Source organism: Botrytis byssoidea, assembly GCF_014898295.1.
Source record: "Botrytis byssoidea strain MUCL 94 chromosome Unknown BBYS_001, whole genome shotgun sequence".
Lineage (NCBI taxonomy): Eukaryota > Fungi > Ascomycota > Leotiomycetes > Helotiales > Sclerotiniaceae > Botrytis > Botrytis byssoidea.
The window spans coordinates 353,676-377,717 of record NW_024065842.1 but is presented as its reverse complement, the minus strand read 5'-3'; the positions used below and the strand labels follow the sequence as shown (position 1 = coordinate 377,717).

At 43.2% G+C, this 24,042-nt stretch overlaps 9 protein-coding genes across 9 annotated transcripts; 3 read left to right on the top strand and 6 right to left on the bottom strand.

Annotated features, from left to right (window-relative positions):
• Window positions 1-779: 779 nt before the first annotated feature.
• On the bottom strand, window positions 780-1,496 carry EAE97_000098 (uncharacterized protein; the record flags this gene model as incomplete). Its single annotated transcript, XM_038870608.1, has 1 exon — window positions 780-1,496. One exon carries the CDS (start codon window positions 1,494-1,496, stop codon window positions 780-782), a length of 717 nt encoding a protein of 238 aa, XP_038737969.1.
• A 939-nt stretch (window positions 1,497-2,435) lies between these two features.
• On the bottom strand, window positions 2,436-2,969 carry EAE97_000097 (uncharacterized protein; the record flags this gene model as incomplete). Its single annotated transcript, XM_038870607.1, has 1 exon — window positions 2,436-2,969. The coding sequence occupies one exon, from the start codon at window positions 2,967-2,969 to the stop codon at window positions 2,436-2,438; it is 534 nt and encodes a 177-aa protein (XP_038737968.1).
• A 1,384-nt stretch (window positions 2,970-4,353) lies between these two features.
• EAE97_000096 (uncharacterized protein) lies at window positions 4,354-5,275 on the bottom strand (the record flags this gene model as incomplete). The annotated part of the gene is made up of 3 exons (XM_038870606.1): window positions 4,354-4,542; window positions 4,601-5,180; window positions 5,244-5,275. 3 exons carry the CDS (start codon window positions 5,273-5,275, stop codon window positions 4,354-4,356), a joined length of 801 nt encoding a protein of 266 aa, XP_038737967.1.
• Window positions 5,276-6,213: 938 nt separating this feature from the next.
• EAE97_000095 (uncharacterized protein) lies at window positions 6,214-7,011 on the bottom strand (the record flags this gene model as incomplete). Its single annotated transcript, XM_038870605.1, has 1 exon — window positions 6,214-7,011. One exon carries the CDS (start codon window positions 7,009-7,011, stop codon window positions 6,214-6,216), a length of 798 nt encoding a protein of 265 aa, XP_038737966.1.
• Window positions 7,012-7,987: 976 nt separating this feature from the next.
• Window positions 7,988-9,101, bottom strand: EAE97_000094 (uncharacterized protein; the record flags this gene model as incomplete). Its single annotated transcript, XM_038870604.1, has 2 exons — window positions 7,988-8,475; window positions 8,675-9,101. The coding sequence occupies 2 exons, from the start codon at window positions 9,099-9,101 to the stop codon at window positions 7,988-7,990; spliced, it is 915 nt and encodes a 304-aa protein (XP_038737965.1).
• Window positions 9,102-15,939: 6,838 nt separating this feature from the next.
• Window positions 15,940-18,225, top strand: EAE97_000093 (uncharacterized protein; the record flags this gene model as incomplete). The annotated part of the gene is made up of 2 exons (XM_038870603.1): window positions 15,940-15,971; window positions 16,323-18,225. 2 exons carry the CDS (start codon window positions 15,940-15,942, stop codon window positions 18,223-18,225), a joined length of 1,935 nt encoding a protein of 644 aa, XP_038737964.1.
• Window positions 18,226-19,495: 1,270 nt separating this feature from the next.
• EAE97_000092 (uncharacterized protein) lies at window positions 19,496-21,587 on the top strand (the record flags this gene model as incomplete). Its single annotated transcript, XM_038870602.1, has 5 exons — window positions 19,496-19,906; window positions 19,959-20,698; window positions 20,791-21,341; window positions 21,404-21,443; window positions 21,538-21,587. Exons 1-5 carry the CDS (start codon window positions 19,608-19,610, stop codon window positions 21,585-21,587), a joined length of 1,680 nt encoding a protein of 559 aa, XP_038737963.1. The 5' UTR covers window positions 19,496-19,607.
• A 400-nt stretch (window positions 21,588-21,987) lies between these two features.
• EAE97_000091 (uncharacterized protein) lies at window positions 21,988-22,417 on the bottom strand (the record flags this gene model as incomplete). Its single annotated transcript, XM_038870601.1, has 2 exons — window positions 21,988-22,275; window positions 22,331-22,417. 2 exons carry the CDS (start codon window positions 22,415-22,417, stop codon window positions 21,988-21,990), a joined length of 375 nt encoding a protein of 124 aa, XP_038737962.1.
• A 271-nt stretch (window positions 22,418-22,688) lies between these two features.
• On the top strand, window positions 22,689-23,768 carry EAE97_000090 (uncharacterized protein; the record flags this gene model as incomplete). The annotated part of the gene is made up of 3 exons (XM_038870600.1): window positions 22,689-22,832; window positions 22,890-23,250; window positions 23,317-23,768. 3 exons carry the CDS (start codon window positions 22,689-22,691, stop codon window positions 23,766-23,768), a joined length of 957 nt encoding a protein of 318 aa, XP_038737961.1.
• Window positions 23,769-24,042: the final 274 nt, after the last annotated feature.

Sequence of the window (24,042 nt, the reverse complement as noted above, 5' to 3'; positions counted from 1 at the left end):
TTTGGCGAAAAAGTAGGTTCTTTGGTACTAACATGCCTAGAGCGACAAATGTTGCTCTACCTCAAAGTTTAAAGGACATTAATATTGACACTGAATCTTATTTTCCAACCCAGGAACAAGTAGCCAACTCTAGGTAGAATTATCTTGATTCCTTTCCCTCTTCTTTTTCTCGACTAATCGCAAGTTAAATTGGAGTCTATTGTTTCTTGGTTTCTACAGTGACAGTGTGTCTTCATACTGATGTCCGATTATCTAGTTATTAGAGGGTTGCTATGTCCATTTTGCCTTTTCTCTTCAGTCAAAGGTTTATTCATGGGCCAGTCATCAAATATCACTCACGGGAACAAATCATTAAACTAGAAGGTGATGTTATCAATTAAATAATTATTGGTATCTGAAGACTCATTGTGCAAAGCTGCGACAAAACAAGAAGTCACAAGAAGTTAATCACCTCACCCATCCCAGTTAATCCTTCCACTCACAACGCCGACAATGAACCCAGAACGAGAGTCCAGCCCACAAGAGGCTTCTTGGTGGTCCATTTTCCCCCAGTAATTCGGCAGAGTGAAAAGAGTACTATTACACGCTCGCCAAAAAAGTAAAAGAGACACTAAAAGAAACAGCAGAAAGCACTGAGAGGTTCTTTGTTTAACGAACTCTGTCCCCCATCACCAAAACGCCTATCATCCGTATGATCCATACGCCCTTTAACATCCACCGTCGGACATCCGTCACCCGCTGTGCACAAATCCTCACTATCCAACAGATAGCAGATACATTTACTGATTTGCATTTCTTCTCCTAGTTCTAATCTTGACCAAACCATATCTAGTGCCAACGATATCCCAGACAAATCTGTACAATAGGATCAAAAACAGAATCAAGCAAGGCCACAAGATATTAATATGGTGATGTGTGTTATTCGTACACAAATCATTAGCATCGATGTAGTTGCAAGTCGCAATTGTAAGATTCGAATCAAAGAGATTGAAATCGCTGACCGGAGCAGTCGTACCGTTTCCGTAATTGACAGTGCCGTTAACAACTTCGATATTCTTCATGTCAACCGAAACTGTGAATTTGATATCGTTTGTGTAGACTGGAATCAAAGCAATAGGCAGCAGAATAGCGGTACAGACTCCAAAAGAGTAGCTGCTGACCATCCATAAATCGTAGTACTTGCTGCGGTGCATGCGTGTCATAAGTGTATTGGAATTGCCTCGACGAGCTCTCTTATTGTGTGTAGAGTTTTGGACAACCGGGTTTGTTGTAGGAAGTGTGCCGAGTTCAAGATCCTTGCTGACATCGTCGAGGTGGTCTTGATTGAGAAACTTGCTAGAGGACTTCGCTGTGTGATATCTATCGCCGCTGCTTAAGTCGCCTTCGTCAGAGAATGCATCGGCTGACTTGGTGGAGTATGTACTGTTTCTGCTGCTGACGGCGAGTGTACCAGCGTCGGAATCGAAATCTTGTTCATGGGATCGAGAAGAAGACATCTTTGATGATCAGAGGTTTGGCAAATCTTTTGACTTGGATTGTTGAAGTTATGTTGATTGAATCTTTGGGTAATCGGTGCGTGGATCTGACTTTGTAGTATAAAGTCGAAATGCGTCTGTTTGGTGTGAAGGAAGATCTTTTGACTTGGTCTTGTAGAAGTGTAATGTGTAGAAGGAAGAAAGCTGTCTCCATCAGAAGAGTAGAGTCCTTATATATGTAAGAATGTGCAATGTCTACAGCATATAATTGACTAGTGTCGTCATTGAGCGTAGTCAATTAGTGGCTATCTGTTAACCGTACGCGCCGTACGCGCTGGTTTCTGAACCGGCGATGAATAAGAATCTCTTGATCCTAGCTGGACCGTATTAGACTCATCAAAGCCGTACTATGTCCCTTTCTAGCACTCTACTTCGATCGATAAGGGGTAGTAGAATATTTGGTGAAAGAGGAAGAGACGAAACACGGTTCTGCGAAGAATGAATGAGGTTTATGTGGTTTAGATTCCACCAGGTCATATATGAGAAGAGTGCAATTTCAATATCCATCATTATTTACAATAACTTGCAACTATCACGAGCTAGGTATATCTTGTTCATCGAACCAAGAATCCTCAGAGTGGGGTTTTCAAACTCCCAATTTGCGTCCCATTCTTCGGCTCACATACACTGAAAACCATTCCCTCGAGGCAGATACAGTACATAGAACCATAAGAAAAATATGCCACGATCAATCAAAGCCCAGAATTTACGTATTGAACCATTCCTAACATCATTTGTGATTTATATATTTTCCGAAAATAACAAACTGACTGTTCAAATACGTACATTTCCTCAACTTGGACAACGTACCTATGTAGTCTCTTTCCCTTCCTAATATGACCCTTTCCATCAATTGGACATAAAATCATCTTCATAACCACCAATCGATCTTGAAAGTATCTAACAAAAGAATGAAAACAGAGCAACACCAACTGACAAAAGGGCAAAGCCCCCGATAGCTTGGTAGGCCAACTTATTTTCTCGATCGTGACGATCTTGAAGATCACATTCCGCGAGGTACCGCTGCAACTTTTTCTGGTACTTAGCGGCTCTTCTCACCCTAGCTCTTCTCATTTCTCTTTCATTCTTTTCCTCCAAAGTCATGCAATGTACCAAATCATTTTGCACCACATGTCTTCTATACTCTTCCCATCTCCTTAACTCCATCTGCTCAGCTTGCCATTCAGGATCTTGTTGTTTGAGATAAAGTTCTTTCGCTTGCTCTGCTAGATAATCAATTTCTACCTGTCGTTGAATCTGAAATTTTTTATAGTGCATAAATTTGCCGTATTGAGGCGATAGTTGAAATCGGATATCGTTCCAGTTCTGGTGCTTACGTATGCTGTTGTGATACCACTCTCTTTCGTGAGCTTGAGCGAGCTCTTCTTTTCTCAGTCGTTCGTACGAATGCAGGTGATAGGTGGTGGCTGTCATTTTGTGCAGATGCTGCGAAGCTTTGTTAGTATTGACTCCTGGACCGGGGGGTGGCCGTCAATTGACTGTCAAGGGATCATAACTGGTCATAGAAGGATAGTTTATTAGCTTTAAGAAGTATAAGATTCTGTGGGATTAGTTTTCCGGTGGTTATAGTTCGTGATGACGCCAACTAACGATGGTGAAATGGGTCGAAATACGTGATTTGAAGATGTTGATCTTGACACTATGATTCCGAGATCTGGTATCGTTGATGATTTTGAGCTTCAATTCTGATTTTGATGTTGACGTCGATATGAGTTGCGATGTTGGGTTGATGTTGGCTGCTGATGAGATGTGGAAGAGTTCAAGGCCGTGTGAATTCATGCCACGATCATTGTTCAAAAGATGTGGTATGAACCGAACTTAAAGACGAAAGACAATAAGTTAGTTCAGCTAGCGGCAAAAGCTTTTTTGAGACCGTACGGCTTGGAAGTTGGATAGTAGAATGATGGCGTATCCAAAAATGAAATCGCCGTAACTCGGTACAATATGGTCGGTCTAAAATCCCCATGGACAAACCGCAGACCGTTCATAGAATTCTTTCGATTGCTAGATTCAATTAAAACATTAAGTTTATTTGAGATACCTACGAGTTCATTGCGGATAGTGAATAGTGAACTGTTTTTGAACATTCAAAGCTTATATCTAACTTGGTATCCGATTTACTGGATGCTCCATGAAACATCACCGTACACTATTGAAGTCACACACTGCCAGCATATGTTTTCAATAGAATGATGGGAAATTTTAGTTCGAAGGGTATAATTTATCGCATGGTAGGATGATTAAGTCATTCCTCCGCATATTTACAGTTGATCTTATCGTGAAAGTTGAAAGCCCTTCATAGGCAAGAGCCCTTCCAACTATTACAACCATTACCACGGCGCTTATTCTGTGAAAGAAACCGACTTTTAAAATCACAACGGCTACAATATAATCATTTTCCTCCTTAACTGAAGCACTCGTAAGTGCAGCGTGAGTTCATATCGACCATGCCGAAGACCAATCCTTAATATGCATAACGAAATCTCGAATACATAATGACAACGTTGAAGAGTCATTAAATACTACCAGCTGTAGATAGGCAGAAACAAAGGCTCGAAATCGAGACGAAAGTTGATGTGATGAAAGAGCTCTTGTAATCCAGAACTGTAGGTTGATAAAGTTAGCCAATGCTCATCAAGAGTGAATTTGGAAAGAAAAATTAATAACATAACTAGTACACCGGAAGTGAACAGAGGGCTTTTAAAAAAAACTTAAGACCGATAATGCATACATACTTACTCGAGCAACTCAAACTGAAATTGTTTACCCAATTGACAACTGATCCAAACAAGAAACATCAAAGTAGGTGACGAATTATACCAAGCTGGTGCTTGATCCATCGAAGAGGCAAGAACAAGCAGTTTCTATCTTCGTTTTCATCCCTGGCGCCAACACCAGCTTGGTTGAAAGATCCATCGTCGTATCCGCCCAAAGTATCACCATGAATATCGGAGCGGTTATAGTCGGAGCGAGGAATGTTTTGAACCTATCATCAAATCCAAATTAGTCTAGGGGTTCTTGATAGAAGAGGTTTTGTCACTCACAGCAGCCATGTTAGAAGCTCTGGCAAAAGGATAACGAACATCCGATGGATTGCGTAGAAGTTCAAATACAGCACCAACGGTAATCGTTGCCTCTCGGTTACCGGCAGCATGTTCAGCGTTGGTACGAAGCTCACTTTCTGGGAATGACCGTAGCTCGATGCTACCGAGATTGTCATCGAAAGATGGACGATCAAAGGTAAAAGTTGGAACGTCAAGACTTGCTTGATTCTGCTGATTACCAAGACCAAAGTCCATTGGCGTGGCTTGACGACGAGGAACTTCTTGAATCTCATCGAAACTGGCATTCATCTCGGAAACCTGATCATCGGGTTCCTCAATAATGGTAGGGGTTCTTACAGGTACAGGAAAAGGGATGTTCTCCCAAGCTGGAGAAGGTACCGCGACCTTTGGAGAGGTTCTAGCTGTTTCCGCGAGAAATTGATGAAAGTCGGCCGACTGAAATTGCATGCGCTCTCTGAAAGCCGCATGTTCTTTTTCGGTTCTAGCTCGATTGAATCTCCAATGAGCGAATGCGGCTTCATTTTCCGTTGAAATGGAAGATCCCGCAGCGGTTGTTACACTTCGAGATGTTAGTACCTTCGCGTTTTCAAATTGTTTAAGAAGAGAGGGGAGAGTTTCTCACCTTGAGTGCGAGGGCGCAACGTTTGGGGACATGTTAAAGCTATTGCCAGTAGTATCACTTCCTGAGCATTAGTATCTCTTTGAGGGTCTGAGCAGGGAATCAGGGAAGGAGATTCTCACATGGATTTCGACATGACTCGTATTAATCTCGAGCAAATGACCGAAGAAAATCTGATGAAGTATTATAGAAAATCTCAGACTCGATGCAAACGTAGGAGCAGAGCTTTGAAAGAAAAGTTGTTGAAAGTAAGTTCGAACTTTGAAGTGTTTCTGCAAAGATGTTGTTGTTAGGAATGTTCAAATATAGTACAGGCGATGCCAAAGAGTGGATGGTTTGAATTATGAAATTATACGTGAGTGGAAGATCTAGATGCTTTCCTTGAAGGTAAGTGAGAAAGAATCTCAGATATCCAACAAGAAAAGTAGTTCTCACTCGAAATAACAGGATTGAGAAATTTTTGTTGTTGTGGGAAAGAAGATGGAGACCCGACGACCGAAAGTGAAAGATATATTCACCACCTCGAGGCTATAAAATTCACCGCCTTGCAAAAATCTCAATTAGATACTCCTTAATTGGATACTCGAGACGCCTCAAACTATTACACCTGGCAGAATAGCAGGCCGGACTATCTTCTTATGTCGAGTCAGCCTTGTGAACCCATCAAGATGGTGCTGTAATATTTGGTCTGTTTGATTTGCAGCAATCTTATAGAGATTAAATCTAGAGGGTTGTAGGATGGTAGTTTCACATAATTTAGATATCTCACTTCATTAGAGCTTTTGCCCCAGTTATAAAAGATGGTAGAATAAAGTAGTTTATTGAAAAGAGCCTTTCATTTGCATTATCATGGTAAGTGTGAATGCAACATGCAAACACCAGGATCTGACGGCCTGACAACCAAACAAACTGTCCAATCATTCTTGAACGCTGAACTCTATCCATTCCAGAAACCCCATAATAGAGTAAATCTTTAGTGGTCTGGCTCCAGTCCCAAAGTCTCCGAAAGATTCATTTGAATGATACAATCAATTTGCTTCCTCGTCTCATCGTATTCCTTCTTGTGGTCCATCTTCAAATTAGCATCAGCAGAGTCCTTCTTGCAAGCCATTTTGACATTGTTAACTTGACTTTCCTTCTCTAGAATGTCTTTCTTCGCGCCCCCTGATAAGATCTCTGATATAACCTTAGTGTACAACCGTCCCTCATTGTTCAACAAATCATCATATCGAATTAACCTGTCCTGCATTTCCTCAATCTCTGTGCATAAACGCCTATGAACTATATTAGAGGCGGCGGAGAAAATCAGAATAATTCCAGCAAACAAAAAGACAAATCCACCAAGGTCATACTCCATGTACGTCTCGTAGCATTGAGCACTATCGGTCATTGAATTGCAGATATGTCTTCCTGGTTGGAGGACTAAATTGTTGTTCAATGGAGCAACACCCTTGAAACCGTACACGAGAAACTTGTGCCCAGACACGTAGCTTTCAGTTCTGTTGGAGTAGTAATTGAAGCCAAGGATAACAACGACCGGAATCAAGGTAAGAATGGCGATAGCAGATAGAAATTCGAAGTCGCATTTGGCGAGAAATTTGTTGTACCAGTTCATGGCATTTCTACGCTCGAAAGACATTGCGCATTGAGTGATCTTTTGCTTGATGACTTCTCGATGTCCCAGAGATTTTTCGATATCCATTGCTTTATCAATGACGTAGGAATAAGAATCGGACTTGGAACGCATTTTGTGTTTAGGTGGATCTGTCATCTTTGATGAAATATGGCGGGTAGATACTATAGTTTAATTGTTAGTCAAACATGCTCTCAAGAAAGTAGCCATGGTTTCTACTGAACTCTGACAAGATAGATCAAATAGATTGAACACAAACTTCCAAGGTTCTGAAAGATGTAATTTGAACAATTTACAACGACATATTACTTGAAAAGGAGTAAAGCTTTAGGTGAGCTCAAGAATGAAGGGTCTGTTGGTTTTGGACTGCTGTCTAGAACACCAGACAGTCTTTTTGAAGATTAAATGAGTGCATACCTCTGTTGAAATTTGACTCAGAGTGAATGAAGTTGTATAGAGTTGTATGAAAGTCTGGGCTTCTCAAGGCTGAAAGAGATTGTGAAGCAAAAGCACACCTGATGTCAAAGGCAGTGAAAATTCGTTGACAACACCACAGTTCGAAAGTTTTATCAGTTCAACGAATAAAGAACATCAATGAGTAAAAGCGCGTGTCGAAGGCGCAAAGGAATGGGTAATCATTTGGAGAAGCGATTTTGATATTGGAGGTTAACTTAAGATTTTGTCGCCTATGCTAGCGCGCCGGAACGCTAAGCCTATAGTGCGCGAGCTTCTATCATATTTGCTTTTACAATTAACGGTGAATTGTAAAATTTCTTCAAGAATACTGATTCCTCACCCTGACAGAAACACACGGAATTCATTATTTGAAAGTATTGGAGCGAGGATATATTCACGTCTTTCGAAAATTGACACAAAGATTTCTTTCAATTTCTTCGCAGGTCGCAGCCTCGAGCGAAGCTACCGACGCACTCAATATTTATATAGACTGTACGAATGATACTTGAGTTCTGCTGCTCCCTCCTGAGTCAAACCACTGGGGAAACTGGCAGGGAATACTAGGCCCAAAAATAGTAAGTGTGGTAGTCTCATTTACATCTACATATTATCTATAATCATTCATCTAATTTGAGAAACACACTTCCGTTCCAAAGAATTATAGCTCCACACTTTCTTTAGCTAACTTGAACTTGAAATCCTTTAGCCCGCCGATCCCAACGTCGACCTTGAATAGTGCTCCCGCATACTCATCGCCCCCATCACTTGCACTCGTGACCCATAACTCAGTACCCACAAACACGGGACAAGTCACACACTTCGTTGGATACTTGATTTCCCCAACTACTTTGCCTTGAGGATTGATCTTCAGCACACGTCCTTCCCCGAATACACATTGCCAGATATTCCCTTCCGAGTCGAACTTGAACCCATCGGGCTCTCCATCTCCATCGTGTTTCCAAAATACCCGCTTGTTGGTCACATCGCCAGTCGAGGCATCGTAATCGTATGCCCAGATAGTTTGCTCGGTGGTATGGGTAAAGTACATAGTTTTTTGGTCTGCAGACCAGCCAATTCCATTAGGAATCGTCAAACCTTCACGGATAGTATGGCGTGTGAGATCATTGTCGAAGCGGAACATTGTACCTGAAGACATTGAGTTTAGCGGCAAGAACGCACAGGGCGAGGGTAAAATTATCATGATTCGGGGCAGATAGGGAACAGATCACATGCAACGGACTACGAGTTGGGACCAAGAGGCTTCACACATCCACTTGGTGCTTGCTTGGAATCCATAGCTCAAGCTTATCCCCAGTTTATAGTCAGGAATCAAAATGTCACCCACCTTCACTTTGTGGCTCCCCCACCCAAAAGTCATTCATAGTCCCGATCCAAAACCTTCCTTTTGGATCTACGGCCCCGTCATTACTCCGCAGTCTCTCATCTTTTTCTTCACTGTCACAAAACCTCTTCAATAACTTCATCTCTCCATCACTTCTTCTAAGAACGTAGACCCCGCTTTTACCACCCACCAATATCCTATCGGTGCAATCTATGCCCTCAATATCAGCCGTTACGCCGACGGGAATATCTAGCTGCATGGTCGTAAGAGATGATGGACCAACATTGAGATCGATTGTGTGGAGACGCTTCTTCTTGATGTCCACAAAGCGGAGTGTGTTGGTAGAAGGCTCATAGAAGGGAGCTTCACCGAGCCCACAGTGTGGGTTGATGTATGGTTCTGTGACTATCCATGTTTGTATGGAAGACATTATTAGATGATATCGTGAATTGAGATTCCGATTAAGTTGCTGCTTGAATGTGGAAGTTTGATCTACAGATATTGAGGTACTTGAGTACTACAGCTGTTACTAGCTGTATATGTGGCACGGCGATTATCTGGTGGGGAAGGAAGTGATGTCACATCGGAAAATCTTTTCAGCGAATTGAAACTTCGATATATTGCTTCCTGACGTGGATCGAAATTCTATCACTGTGGAATTCTTAGAAAGAGAAATAGGACTAAGTACTACTACAATTTTATATATAATCACTTTCATACAAGTTGTGCCGTAGTTCCTTATTGCTTTTGGCAAAATCCGGTACTCCGGGCCTCTTGCCGTCGTTGCAAAAGGGGTAAACTTTGGCAAATTTACATATACCTGTGATTCCATTGGAACTGCGGGAACAAGATTATGGTATTGGGATCAAGAGGGAGTAAAAATACTTCTTCGTTGAAAAGCCTCTTTATCTGTCGAATCTTACTCTTGCTTACTCGCATTGATTATCCCTCTTGTCTTTTACATTCAAGGTTTCTATTGTCCGGAATCAGTCAGAGAATCAGAAGCGTTCCACTCCTGAAACTCATTATAGCAATCAAAAGACTTAGGTACTGAAATCACTTCGAACGTTGAATTGCTTCGGGTATTGAAAGTCCACAGCCAGTCTGCTAGGACCGACCATTTGACACTCTAGTTGCGGTCCTTACATGAAGGATTAGGAAGGATTGCATTCTATACTCCCTGTGCTTTATCTCTATGTAGTCCCGCTACATGTGACCTGTGAAACAGAACGAACACGTCGCATTGGAAGAAGAGCTTTGGTGCAGCTTCTCTGACGTGTCGCTCTCGCTGTCCTCCAATTCTTGATCGTCCACTTTCTCCATTATTATCGTGCATAAAACCGAGTTTCTCGGTGTCTACCGATGACCCCGCTTTGTAGGATTGATGAGAGCATGGTGTAGATAGCCCACCGTTGCCGCAGATGTTAATTGAGGATCAAAGTTTAAACACATAATCGTGAATTAATCCCCCGTCATAATCTACCGAGACGGAATTTTCCCATTCTGTGCAATAAATTCACATTGCGTTCAGATTTGTCGGAACCGCGGATTCGGAACCGAAACTTTGGAATCATTCGCAGAAGCTTGATATATATATATATACACCCTATAGCTGCATATTATTCTTCGAGTGCTCAGAGATGGAAGTCTTCGCGGCAATTGCAGGTTAATATCTCGAAATGCTATACCGACAATCTGTTTCAACGGCTATCAGGCATTATGTTTTGCGGTGAGCCACAAGACTAAAAAATCACTGGAACTTAATGGGTTTCCGAGGAGAGCTCTCTGAGTCCTAGTAGTGTAAATGCAGAACTATTGACCTAGTGATGCGTGTCTGAGCTTGCCAGCAAAGAGATGCATGTAATCACCTCCTTCAAGACGTGGAAAAACCCAATTGCCACTCTTCTGCTTCTACTTCTGTACATCATGTTGCAATGCTTATCCGAGCTTAGGATGAACATAGGTTGGTAGTGGTTTTGACGACGCGTAAAGCACAAGTAATAATGCTAGCCATTTACGATGATGTTGCTATTGGCGCCAGCGAAGAATCTTCACCGCTGGGGCTAGAACCCCTTTTTGTCTCTTCGCCTTTCACCGACAGTCGCGGATCTATACCGTAATCCCAATTGGGACAATTGCGTGGCAAACGTGGATATGATTTGGTATGGGGATAAAGCTGCAAGTGAACGCACGCATAAATATCGTCGACTTGGCGCTATCTCGTCACATTGCGCAAGAAGAGAGTCAATCCCGAGCCCCATAAGACTTACTTACGACTTGCAGATTCGGATAGGACCCGTTAGGACCAAACAGCAGGAAAGACAAGCAGGCAGACCGCTGTTCGCCATGCGTTTTTTTTCGCAGGCTCAGGATAGTGTGGAGAATCAAACTGTTGCTGAGGCAATTGACGAATCTCCTCCGATGGCAAATACCGGGGCACTTTCACGTGACCGTTATTGCTTCCAGACGAGATGCAGATAGCGACGCACGGATAAGCTTAATATAAGCATGCAGATACTTTTTTGCTTGGGTTGTGTTCTTCCTTCATTCTGGAATCAAGTTGTTAATGTTGTGTCACTCCCGAAAGGGGATCGCGTACACATCAACTTGGTCATAACGTGCATGGTAAAAAATATGAATATCATTTCTCTTCCAATGCTAAAATTGGTAAATCGACCACTAACTTATATGGAATTCAGGATCAATGTGCGTCCCAAGAATTATTCCCACGCGAAGATATTGATAAGGGTTGGGATTTGCATCCTGCTCTGGATAGTATGTCAACAGTCCCCGTTGAAATATAACAAATAGCCGTAAAGCGGCCTGATAACTTCGGAAGCTCAGATCATTATTATCAAATCAACCAAGTCCCAGCCTCTTCATTTTTGGTGTTTCGTATTACCGAATCGAACGTGGTGGCTGGGATGTTCAAGAGTCGAAGTAATCGCGCTTGACATGGCCCCGGGCATTAAATTCATGATATTGGCTCCGAAAAGCACATGACTGTCTTTTGCTGCGACTGTCTCCCGCTGCGTGTCCGTTAGGAAGTACATATGCGGTATCTGCACGTGCGGAAATTTATAACGTGCATCTTCAAGGGGACCCAAGCATTGAAGGGCCAATCATTCTAGCTCGCCTCAAAATTCGCATCCATATGCGGTATTGGACTCACAGTATATGACTTGTCTCTTTTCATCAATCAATTGGGTTGGCAGAAAATCGGTGATTGATTGCTCTGATCCATATTGTCGACGGCTCACCTTGTATAATCACAACTGCTTCCCTAGATTTTCCAATTAGGTCTGATGGTTGGGTGGTTGCGTGTTGTTTAGTTCAATCACAGTCGTATCATATGGTCCGCATAATTGTGATGTGAACGAGCTCGCATCGCTTGCTCGCATAAACCGTTGTCCAATACTGTCTCCCTCACTTATCAAGATGCATCGGGGCCAAGGGCCGAATTAATTAATGGCATGACGTTTTCTCGGTTCTGTCAACCTACTTTTTCCAAAATTGATGGTAAGCAAAATGGGGATTGTTGAGCCGTATTAGTTTTTGAAGACGGAAATCCCGATGACCTTGAAAGCTTGATAGATACAGTAGGGAAAGTAAAATGACTTCTATATGTGAATCGTCGGAAGTTCTGGAAAACCGATAATGAAGTATCAGACAGCGCCAAGATTATTCGCACACAACTCACTGGGGTTGACAACATCAATCAAAATTGGAGACTGAGCAAACAGAATCATTTAATTAAATTCCCTAGACGATGTAGGCCTACCTATAGGATTCGGGGGTGCTACCGAGAATCGATGGAATTTCTGTAGAAGATGGATTATACCCCTTCATCAATCCTCGTCTATTTGTTTGCTGAGGTAAAGGATTGGTGACCCGTTCAAAGTTTATCGAGATTATCAAGGTTAAGACGTTCTTATTATTGTTCTCGGTGGACCAATTCTAGGTACGGGGATTTAAAATAAAGTCTATGGTATAGGTAATAACGCTAAGATGAGGTTCCAATAGTTCGAACCTAGATTAAGAGTGGGTATGCGACCTTCCCAAGTTTGGCTTTATCAATTTCTCATCGACTCTCGAGTTTCAGAAAAGTTTCCCCAAGTTCAAGCTCGTCAGTGAGGTATCCAGCAAAGATATCAATCTTGTCGACAAGTACAAATCTCGCGAAACCTCGGGAACTTCTGCCAACTAAAGAAATCCATGAAGAGTATCTCTCGAACTCGGATTAACTATTTGGTAATTTTGGACTTTCGTGAAAGCTTGGTAACGAGCTCAGGGTCCGCACAAAGAGACGGAGAGACATAACCAATCGTGGAAGACGCCGAAGGACGAAGATGGCGTATCCATAATCACCGAAGCTATGAGACAGAACGGTCGGCCTTGTTGCTGAAGAGGTTAGTTTATCATACACAAGTCCCATTTCATCACATCCATTTGTATTTCATCAACAAATTTGAAGTAAAAGACTTTTCTTGCCCTGGTAAGCATCTAACATAAGCATGATGAGATGAGGCCGGCACGACCACTTGCAAATTGTACTATTGTGCCATCGAGTTTGAGTTTGGATCTACGGGCATCATATGACAATAGATGTGATCTCTGTGGATCAGGTACATATGCTTTTTGGGCAGCTATGCGCGCTGTGTAATTGTTATGCGGACCATCTTTTCGAGGTAGTATCGTCAGCGGCACGGCGCGTGGCGCATGACTTTCCTTTTTCTGTAGAGCCGGATGAAAGGGACCAACCCTTCTGGTGCAAGGAAATAAATCAAATATGCGCTGTCTTGTTCCGTGATTGACTTTCTCGTCCGCATTACGTGATCTGATCGAGACAGGCGATTGATATTGTCGAATGTTTTCGGTAAAAATACATTATATCGAATTGTTGGGAACGGTTGTCGAATCTGATGGCTACACTTCCATGCGATGGCGCCCTCAAGGATCCCCCAAATATACATACATCAGTGCGTAGGAGACTGGAACTTATGCAGCTCATCTTGCTGCCGCTCACCGGTGCTCTGGTCCAAACTAAGTGTGGAAACATAGTGTGGCCAAGCCAGCGTACGACCACCGGATCAAATGTGTCGACATGGGTTAAGATTGCAGCAAGATCAAAGATCACCGAGGTCCGCCATTTCAAGGTTCTAGTTCAATAAATTTCTCTTCTAGAAAAAGCAGGAAGAGAAGTAAAATGTTTAAAATGTTGCAATATTTCCGATTTGACATCATTATGTGCATGCTGTACCTGGCGTACGAGGTGGTTACAACTAATGGGCGATCATAGAACTTTCCGAAGGACGGTACATAGATACTACATACAATTGATTCAGACCATTCAACTATCTCACACAACTATCAGTCTTCTAAAATTCAACAAGAGGGGTTCAGGAAAATCATTCTTACTTTGGACCACAGGGTAGGAAATTAAACTATTATAAAAAGAGTTTCACCTGGATAATCTCCATGATTGTCATAATCTTCTTTCTAGCTCAATAGAACCTGTGAAGTTTGAAAATTAAAACTCCTAATGTGATGTGGTGGTTCATGTGGGAGATCTCAAGGCCCAAGAGAAACTATTTCTGAAGCTTCGAAATTCTCTCGAATATTATTAGCCATGTTCGCTATGCTATGCAGTTTCCCTCCCTGCTGTTAGAATTCTCGGGTCCTTCTACTCGGTGGCGTGTAGCGATGAAAAAAGAGAAAACAATATTGCAAATCAATCCGCCAATAGACACCTGTCTTACATGATAATATCAAAGCTTTCTCCCTATAAAATATCAAAAAGTGTAGAAATCGATCAAATAGGAGAATTGGGAGCGAGAAATGGCCGTTTTCGTCTACTTTCTTTTTCTTTACATTTTCACTTGCAGGATTTCCTATGCATGTGTATCGTTTCCACATAGACTTAGGCTGTGGTCACTTGGTCACCACGTTGAAAAGTTACCAACCACACTGATTTTGTCCTGCAGACTGCGGATGTACTAATGCAAAGCGATATGATATCCATCAATCAAAGTTTCTTATTTCTACAGGGCGTAACATGGCAACGACTTCTTTCCATCTGCTTTAGCCTATACTAGTATAAGTGGAAAAGTAACTAATTCGACTAGCAAGGAACTCGATCAACTACAGCTTACAGGGAACTTCCAATTCACAGACCGTGGCTTCAGCACCATTTTTTGACCGTGCTAATGCAGGATAGCGTCACCTCCCACCCCCAATTTACTACTTTCCATTCCTTCAGCGCACTGATTGTTGAAGAAAGAAGTGCTTATCTTTTTCCAGTAAGATCCTTCATGGTTCTATAACCTTCACCGAAAGGAAGACTGATTTAGTACGGCATATCGATTTCAGTACGTCAAAGAGCAATTCGTATGAATGGGGCGTAGAGTATGGTGCTTGAATAGCGGGGAGATTATGCATCTACCAAGATGTGTGTAGCGTTAGATGCATTATCGTTCTATGCGCCCAAGTATCTCTATCTTTATGTCACAAATTGATGTGTGAAGAACATCTACCCACCTAGGTAAGGTACAGCAACTAAAGTTTTACTCACAAGCGCCCTTTGCTCAAAGGAGGATGTTAATGTAGTATATCCATATAATATAACGTGATACACAAGGATCTTCTGCGCGTGGCCTCCCGCTTTCCAAATGCTGGAACCAAGCACGGTATGGCTCCAGAAAATAGTTTTCTGGGACACTGTGAACCTCTAGGCTTGTTAAGAATCATCTCAAAAGGATACGTTTAAGCCCTGGTACCTTGGTAATGATACAATGCCTGCAGCCAACAAGCAACCCTAGCTAATGCCTCGAGAAAAAAAAGACCCGCCTCACTACGACCCTGGAAACAATTCCATGAACTCTTGTGGGTGCTGGTGCGGTGAAGGGTAGGGTCAGTGTCTGTGAGCAATGAGCGTGGGACTGGGACGGTTCGAAGAACCACAAAGCTTGGGGTCTTCCTCCTCATGCAGAAAGCTGTGCAGAGCTAAAAGCGTCATTCACCACATTCTTCCATCTATAGTCATTCATCACCGATTTCTACATTTTTTGGTATTCCTTTACGACCAGACTGCCGCATCAGCCTGTAGAAACCCGACAGAACTAGATTCTGACATCCCATCGGTGCTCACCAACCACTTATAAAGCTTTTTTTGCTCGTTAAGAACTGTGAGTGGTGCGCCAACCTTCAAAATCTCCACCTATCTGTATGTTTATTTCGTTATGCCTTCCTTTTGTTCCACTCTACTGGTCATGGCATCCACTCTGTTCATCTCTAGTGCTCAGTGAGTTTGCCTCACAGTATTACAAGTCATTAATTCCTTTGTTCGTTCGAGGCAAGGCCCGCCTTCCATATTTACATGTTCACGGTCACATCTTTTGCTCCCGAAAGAATCCCTGTCGAACCACTTCACCTCACAGGAATCAATACAAATACATCTCAAATAATCATTGATGCGCACAATTATTGCTTTTTCATTTGACGATTGAATCTAAACCCTTCGAGTGACGAAGCTGAGAATAGCAGAAAAAGAGCTGACCCCTCACCGCTCGCTGGAAAGCCTCATCGGCAAGCCGGCGCCATAGATATTCGATCTGGCTGTTCAAGGTCCTCTAAGTCGCCCATTGCGCGAAAGTTCTTTCGTTGCTTTTGCCGATAACGCGGAAGCGTCTTCATTGCTAAATCGTTTCCCCGGAACACAATCTTCTGAACTGCTTGAACAACGACTTTCGGATTTTGTTTCTAAGCTTCACAGCTACCAGCAGAGTTGGGAGGGAGAGGGAAAACGTCAATGTCCCGGTCCTCGAGACCAAGAAGGGTTAGGGGATCAGGACTCGATGTCGCAGAGGCCTTCTGCGTCTCGTCCTGCATCTCGCTCACCACCAGAAAGTCAAAAGATTACTCTCCCACCTGTGCAGATGCGAGATGATCCTCGACATGGAGGGCGACAAGCAGACAGACAATTAGACCAGGGCAACCGAGGACTACCACAACCTCATCATACATTACCTTCCCCTTCATCACGGACCCCTCAGCCTGTATCAACTGGAGAGGACTGGAAGTCCTCAGGACCATCGCGCGATCTTGGTGTACATTCAATTTTGAACCCGACAGAACCTGAAAGCGCATCAAATTCTAGTCGCCGATTGAGTGGTGGCACTACAGATTCGCCGCTCTCTACAGCAGTCGGACCAACTTCACATTTTGCTGCAAGTCCTTCAGTGGCAACCTCTCATCCTTACTCCAATCGTCTTCCTATCAGCACTTCGCCTTCCTTAGACAATTTTAACCCAAATTTCCCAAGGGGCCCAGGCCGCAGAATGCTAACACCCAGATCACCCCGGCCTGCCAGTATAGGCAGAGCGCCGGCTCACGGGACCATCAATGCACAAGAGTCACCCTTTTTGCCACCGAGAAGGCCGGAACAAGGGCAAACTCCAGTATCAGAAAACCCACCTTTAGCAACACCATCCGGGCAATCTCACGCCCAACATTATGGGTTTCCCTCCACAGGCACAACACCAATAGAACGACGAGCAGATAATTCTCAGATGCAAGTTCCAGGACGTGTCCAACATAGCGCTAGTCCCAGCATCTCAGCATCTTCACAAACACCGAGCCAGACTTCCCCCGCGTCCGGTTATCCTTATCATCAAAGTGGGCAGAATCCTCAGACAAGTGGGTCTTATTTTCCAGGTTCCAGTTTTGGTTCTTCAGTGCAACAAGGGAGTGGATTACAATTACAAGCACCGCCTGCGGCATCAGAAGGTCCGTACAATGCTTCTCAGATTGGTTCCTCACTCCACTCCACTCCAAGCTCGAGGCAGGCTTCTGCCTCCGAGCCCTACGGTGTCCTGACAATAACCACGGCTCACGGCGTGGCTTATCATGTACCCGTGGACACGCACCAAGCGTCGCGTTTAGCTGACGAGAAGCGTGCGCGCAACGCAGGAGCATCGGCGCGATTCCGACAACGTAGAAAGGAAAAAGAGAAGGAGGCTTCATCCAACATCGAAAAACTCCAATCGCAGACCAGAGACCTTGAACGAAGAGTCAGAGAAGCAGAAGGAGAGAGAGACTTTTATCGCGGAGAACGAGATCGATTCAGGGATATGTTACTTCGAAATCCTGGGACCAGAGATATGGCACTTCACGGGCCACCGAGTCCTCGTTCCATGAGGCCAATGTCTTATCCTGGTCCTCCTCCACCAAGTGCGCAATCCATGAGTTTTCAAGGTCCTGATAACGGCGAAAGGCCACCAAGACGTCGGAGGACTGATGCCCAAGGAGAATTTATGAGCGTACCATATTCGCATTCTCCAGCGTCAACTCTACCACCCGTTCAAAGTGGTTTTCAACCCGCTCATGGACAAGGGTTGCCTAGTCTGCCCCCTCTACGCATCGATAATCTTTCAACTGGTACAGTTACAGGAGCATCGACTCCGTCGTTATCTGCTGGTCCTCCTTCATTTGATTCTTATTCGCGAGGGCCATACGATCGAGCCTGGCCCAAACAGGAAAACGGTGGACGACGATAAATTTTATACTTAATTTTACTATAATACACTTGATGGAAACAACAGCACTTCAAACCTTTGCTAAAAAGTCTTCCAAATTTTACGAAACCGCTTTCCGAATTTAATCAAACATTCTCAAATATACAAATCGATCTCCTCTATCTACAATACTTACTTGATTGTCACCTGTATATTTACGCTATTTCAAACGACACTACTATACATACCAATCGCAAGATTTCTGCAAAAAGAACTGCATACCCTCGGGCGACCGAACCTTCTCATTTTGATATTTGCATCTCTTTATGTTAATTATACCCCCTGGCGGCTAATTATGTTCCTTACCTTCATTTGTTTCTTTTGTAAATGCGAAACATTTCTTTTCTAACGGGAGTGTGGACAACTAGTGGGGATTAGTCAAAGCATCATTTATTTTGTGATACCATTTTCAGTTGGGAATTGGTAGAAGCGGTGTTAATTTCGGAAGTGTTATTTTATTTGTTTGGTCAGTAGGGTGTGGGTATCCCAGAGAAAAGTAGGGAATACGTCTGGTTGGAAGATTACGAAGCATATCAATATATACACTTAATATCACGCTGAAGCGAGGATGGAGGTAAAATTGGGGTCCGAGACATGTAAGAAAGGGGCTTTGGAAGGAAGAGGGTTGTATTTGCAAACCATATTGCTTTTCCGGGGCTGGGAAGGTTGATTTATCATATACAAAAAACATCAGATTGTATGACGATATTGTGTATAACCTCGAGTTTAGCAGACCAGGAGGAGTTAGAGGATCCTTTATTTAACCCTGGAACCACCACGTTCTACATATAATTCAGTACATATAGGTAGATGAAATTATTACTGCCAAAATTAATAACACATATAATTCCCATCTTCGACCTTTTCCATGCTGTGTGGTTGCGTTAAGCTGGCAGGAGGCGTAGTTTACAAATGGATAGGAGAAACAAAGATGCATAGGTCTCACTCGCGAATAGCTCTTTTCCGAGGCACCGAAGAATCCCATATCAAATCCCTTACCTATCACAATTACCATCCTCTCGATATCTGATAATCTATTGAAATTGGATAGAGATGTCTTGAATAGATAAAAATTGCTATTACTATTGAGATGAGGGAGACAATCGTCGGTAATGGTGCGGGGGAGCTACAGCTTCGTGAAGCTTATACATTATAGGAAGGGCCAGCCGAAGAACTCCACTAGAATTTGATTATCATTGGCCTTATCTTTTGATCCCACCAAGCACCATACACCAAGCTGTAACCTTGAGAAACCTGTGAACCAACAATAATCAGAAGCAAAAAAGCCCCGCACTTGCACCACCTACGGTGACTTCAATAGAAGAGCTTTGTATATCCTCTAGTTTTTGAACTTCCCCCTTCAGATGTTCAAAGTTATCCCTCCTCTGCAATCATATCTGCGTAATACAGCATTTCGAAGATTCTCCTCGCAATTATCTAGTGCAGCTTCTCGAGTGAAGACCGAATTCTCTTCCAAGCCCTCTGTCCTTCCATTACGACCTTATCACAGATCTTTCAGCAGTACATTTGCCAAGATGTCTGATCTTACTGTTGAGCTTACTGCCCCCAATGGCAAGAAATACGTTCAGCCAACTGGTCTATTCATTAACAACGAATGGGTCAAGAGTAGCACAGGTCAAAAGATTACTTCTATTAATCCCTCGTATGTCAAATTCCAACTCGGCATATTACGACTCTGCTAACTTCATGATTAGAGATGAATCAGAAATTGCCTCCGTATATGCAGCATCAGCAGAAGATGTCGATACCGCAGTCAAAGCAGCTCGAGCAGCGATGCGTAACCCTGAATGGCGCGATATGTCCCCTACTGATCGCGGTTCCCTCATGATAAAACTATCCACTATCATTGCCGAACATACAGAACTACTTGCAACTATCGAAACTTGGGATAATGGAAAGATCTATAATGACGCCGTTGCGGATGTTAACGAGGTGGAAGCTGTTTTCAAATATTATGGTGGATATGCCGATAAAATACATGGACAAGTGATAGATACCGGTGTTGCAAAATTTGCATATACAATTAAGGAACCAATAGGAGTATGTGGCCAAATTATTCCATGGAACTATCCATTGGGTATGGCTGCATGGAAATTAGGTCCCGCTTTGGCATGTGGTAATGCTGTTGTGATGAAGGCTGCAGAACAAACTCCGTTGAGTATTCTTGTTCTCGCAAACTTAATTAAGGAAGCAGGCTTCCCACCAGGGGTGGTAAATATTTTGAACGGGTATGGCAGAGAAGCGGGAGCTGCAATTGCAACACATCAAGACATTGATAAAGTGGCTTTTACCGGTAGCACTAGCACCGGAAAAGAAATTATGAAGATGGCTGCTGGCACCATGAAAAACATCACTTTGGAGACGGGAGGAAAATCTCCCTTGATGATTTTCGATGATGCAGATCTTGACCAGGCTGTCAAATGGGCGCATTTTGGTACGTTTTTATTCCGAAAGCCACATGTTGTGTCATGCTCTTTTCTCCTGTAGCACAATCCTTCAATTCTCCCATTTGCTAATCCGTCCTAGGTATCATGTCTAACCAAGGTCAAATTTGCACCGCCACCTCTAGAATCCTCGTGCAGGATTCTATCTACGATAAGTTCATTGACGCCTTCAAGAAGCAAGTCAAAGAAGTTTCGGTCGTTGGTGATCCATTCGCCGAAACCACATTCCAAGGTCCACAGGTCACTAAAGCTCAGTACGACCGCGTACTAGGCTACGTTAAAATAGGTAAAGATGAAGGTGCCACATTACTCTCCGGAGGTGAAGCCTTCACAAACGCCCATCCTTCAGGCAAGGGATTCTTCATTACCCCCACTGTCTTCACAGATGTCAAGCCAAGCATGAGAATTTACAGAGAGGAAGTTTTTGGACCATTCTGTGCCATTGCTAGCTTCAAGACAGAAGAAGAAGCAGTGGAAATGGCTAATGACACGACGTATGGTCTTGGCTCGGCGATTTTCACCACTAATCTAGACAGAGCTCATAAGCTTGCCAGGAGAATCGAAGCGGGTATGGTTTGGATCAACAGCAGTCAAGATTCTGACTATAGGATTCCGTTCGGAGGCGTAAAACAGGTATGTCAACCTTCCTGCGATTGTCGAAACGCGTGTATCACTTGCTAACGTACCAAACAAAGAGTGGGATTGGAAGAGAGTTAGGAGAGGCAGGCCTAATTGGTGATTATCCCTCTGTTTCCAATCAATCTCGTCATCTTTTGACGTCGTTCCGATTTGAGTTCGATTTTTTACTGATTTTCTTCACTTATTTTAGCTTATTCACAAGTCAAAGCCGTTCATATCAACTTGGGCACAAGACTATAGGCTCTATAAAAACACATAGGCTATCGGGGTGTTATGTTATGGTAACTGGGGTTATAGCCATCGTTGTCGTCGTCGTCGTCGTCGTCGTCGTCGCGTATATACATGATAAAAAGATACCAATATTTGAAATTCCATTTTTCCACAACACGGAGCTTTCTCTTACAGTCTGTGATGGCTTATTAAAGTTCTATAAATTGTAAAAAGTCATTGGCTCATTCGTTTTCTTCAGATAATTTATATCTCGTTTGTATTTCCTCATATACGAAAATCTCTACAATACGTGGATGTTCGTTGTCCGCTGTATTACATCCTCAAAATACTTCACTTCCATCTTTACTAACAATTTGAGCAAAAGCAATAAGGTTAAATACGCCATTAACATAGAATTTTGAAAACTTGGCTAGCCAGGTCGCGCCTGCTTTGTGGCACGTCTCACGTATCGTGCATGCTTTGAGTATACATACTCCCCATCCTTCAACACATCCTGCTTTCTAAACTCCCTAAAAGCTTCCATTTCGGCGTTCTTACAGACTCCCTCTTGCTCCTTTCTCATGTGAAACTCGTTCCGAGGTTCTCGAGGGACTCCTAGCAGAGTTGCGGCAGCCATCTCTAAAGTTTCCTCATCGTCTGTTGGTGGGTCGAATACCATCTCATGCTTGTAGGAGTGGTATTCTTCGTCGTTTTTTCGCTATGTTTTCTCTTAAGGTGATAAGAGACTAAAGCTAAAATCCAGGAATATCGACATTTCCTTGGGTAAGACACATGATATGCTTGTAAGTCCTTTCAAGATCTTCACCAAGAGAGATCAACTCAGTATTCTTCCCTGCCATTTTGATTCTAATGGACTGATTACTTGGATACGCTTGTACAGGTAGAAAAAATTCCGGTACATAAGAGGGCGGACATGTTTACCGAGAATGGTCGCTTAATGATTCCTTATTTAAATATTCTCTCACCTTTCCGTTCCTTACTCAATTCTTTGATATTCTTACTAGTTCTCCAAATCACCTTTGACCGTCAATTCTTCTTCTTACTTTTCCACGAGACTCTCGATCTTTAATTCTTCTACTTACACCTCCAAACCGCTTCCGATCTATAAAGATGGGTTTTGTGCCACCACCATTCATCACTCATGACCGCGATTTCCGTGCGACGGGAGATTACATCAACAGTTCAGGAGATCAAGACAGCCATCCAGTAGCGTGGAAAGTACCCGAGTTAGTATCAGCACACCGAAAGGTCAAGGTAAGCATCCAATATTGCGTAATTCACTACAGCACTCACTGACATGTTTACTATCAGCCATACATAGTTTACAGGCCTGTTCCAGAGTTTCTCGCTGCAAACCAGCTACTCAAAGTTCCGAACCAGCTGAAGCGATTGAAGGTCAGGGAAGAGTTCTCGTCGGATCTGCCTCCATTGACGATAAACCTTGTCAAGTCAGTGTACCTGCTACAGAGAGCAATCGAGCCTAGGGAATTTTCTCGCATACAACCATCGTATCTCACCAGATATTCTGGTTCAAGCCATGAGCGTACGCACCACCGTCGTGCCGTCAGCGCGTACGTGTCGAATTCAGAGCGGGAAATTCTTGAACGCATGCGAAATGTAACTTCCAGCATGATTGCAGAGGGGATTTACACAGACGAGTTCAGAGAAATTTGTCGGTCGAAAAAACGCTAGGGACGACCTAGAATTGGTCTTTGCGCGATCTGCAACTAACGACCAGCTTCATTACGTGTAGAGCAGGCTTTGGACGGCCGTCGACTTTGGATTTGTGATGGACAACAGTGTTCGTCTAATGCGCAGGAGGAGCAAGCCCGAAATGACGTCCGTCAAATGATAAAATGGGACTTTGGGTTTGCGGCAGCTGATTACTTCAACCTTTGCATTCAGAGAATCGGGATCCAGGTATTTTTTTCCGATGATGAAGACGAAGATAACGAAAGTTTGGACAGCCACACATCGGTGAATGAAGAGCGTGAACGTTGGGAGGATCATGACGCGGTCGATTCTGACCATGAGCAGGCAAGAAGTATATGCAAAGGTGGATGGCGCCAGTTGGTGGCCAACTGGAACATGGCTCCATACTCATACAGCAACTTGAAAGTCATCTCAAAGGATGCAGGGCGCCTTCCAGCGACGGAGATGTTCGACCCTGGCAGAAACAGGGAGCTCTGAGAACAGGGTCTTGCTCGGTCAGAAAAACAATCATAGTGATCATTCAAAAATTCAATTTGTCAGTTTTGCATACCTAGTATTTAAATGATAATTGCGAATTGAGAAAATGTGATCAAAACGCTTTCGAATATCGAAACTTTATTGTTCAAGTAGCATTTGGATAATTGATTAGTAATTGCTCGAAGTATTTGGATTTATGATTAGCGCTTGGTTTGTATATCACATTATAACTACTTATTTGTGAGATACCAGGAAAAGATCGCATTCGCTCCTA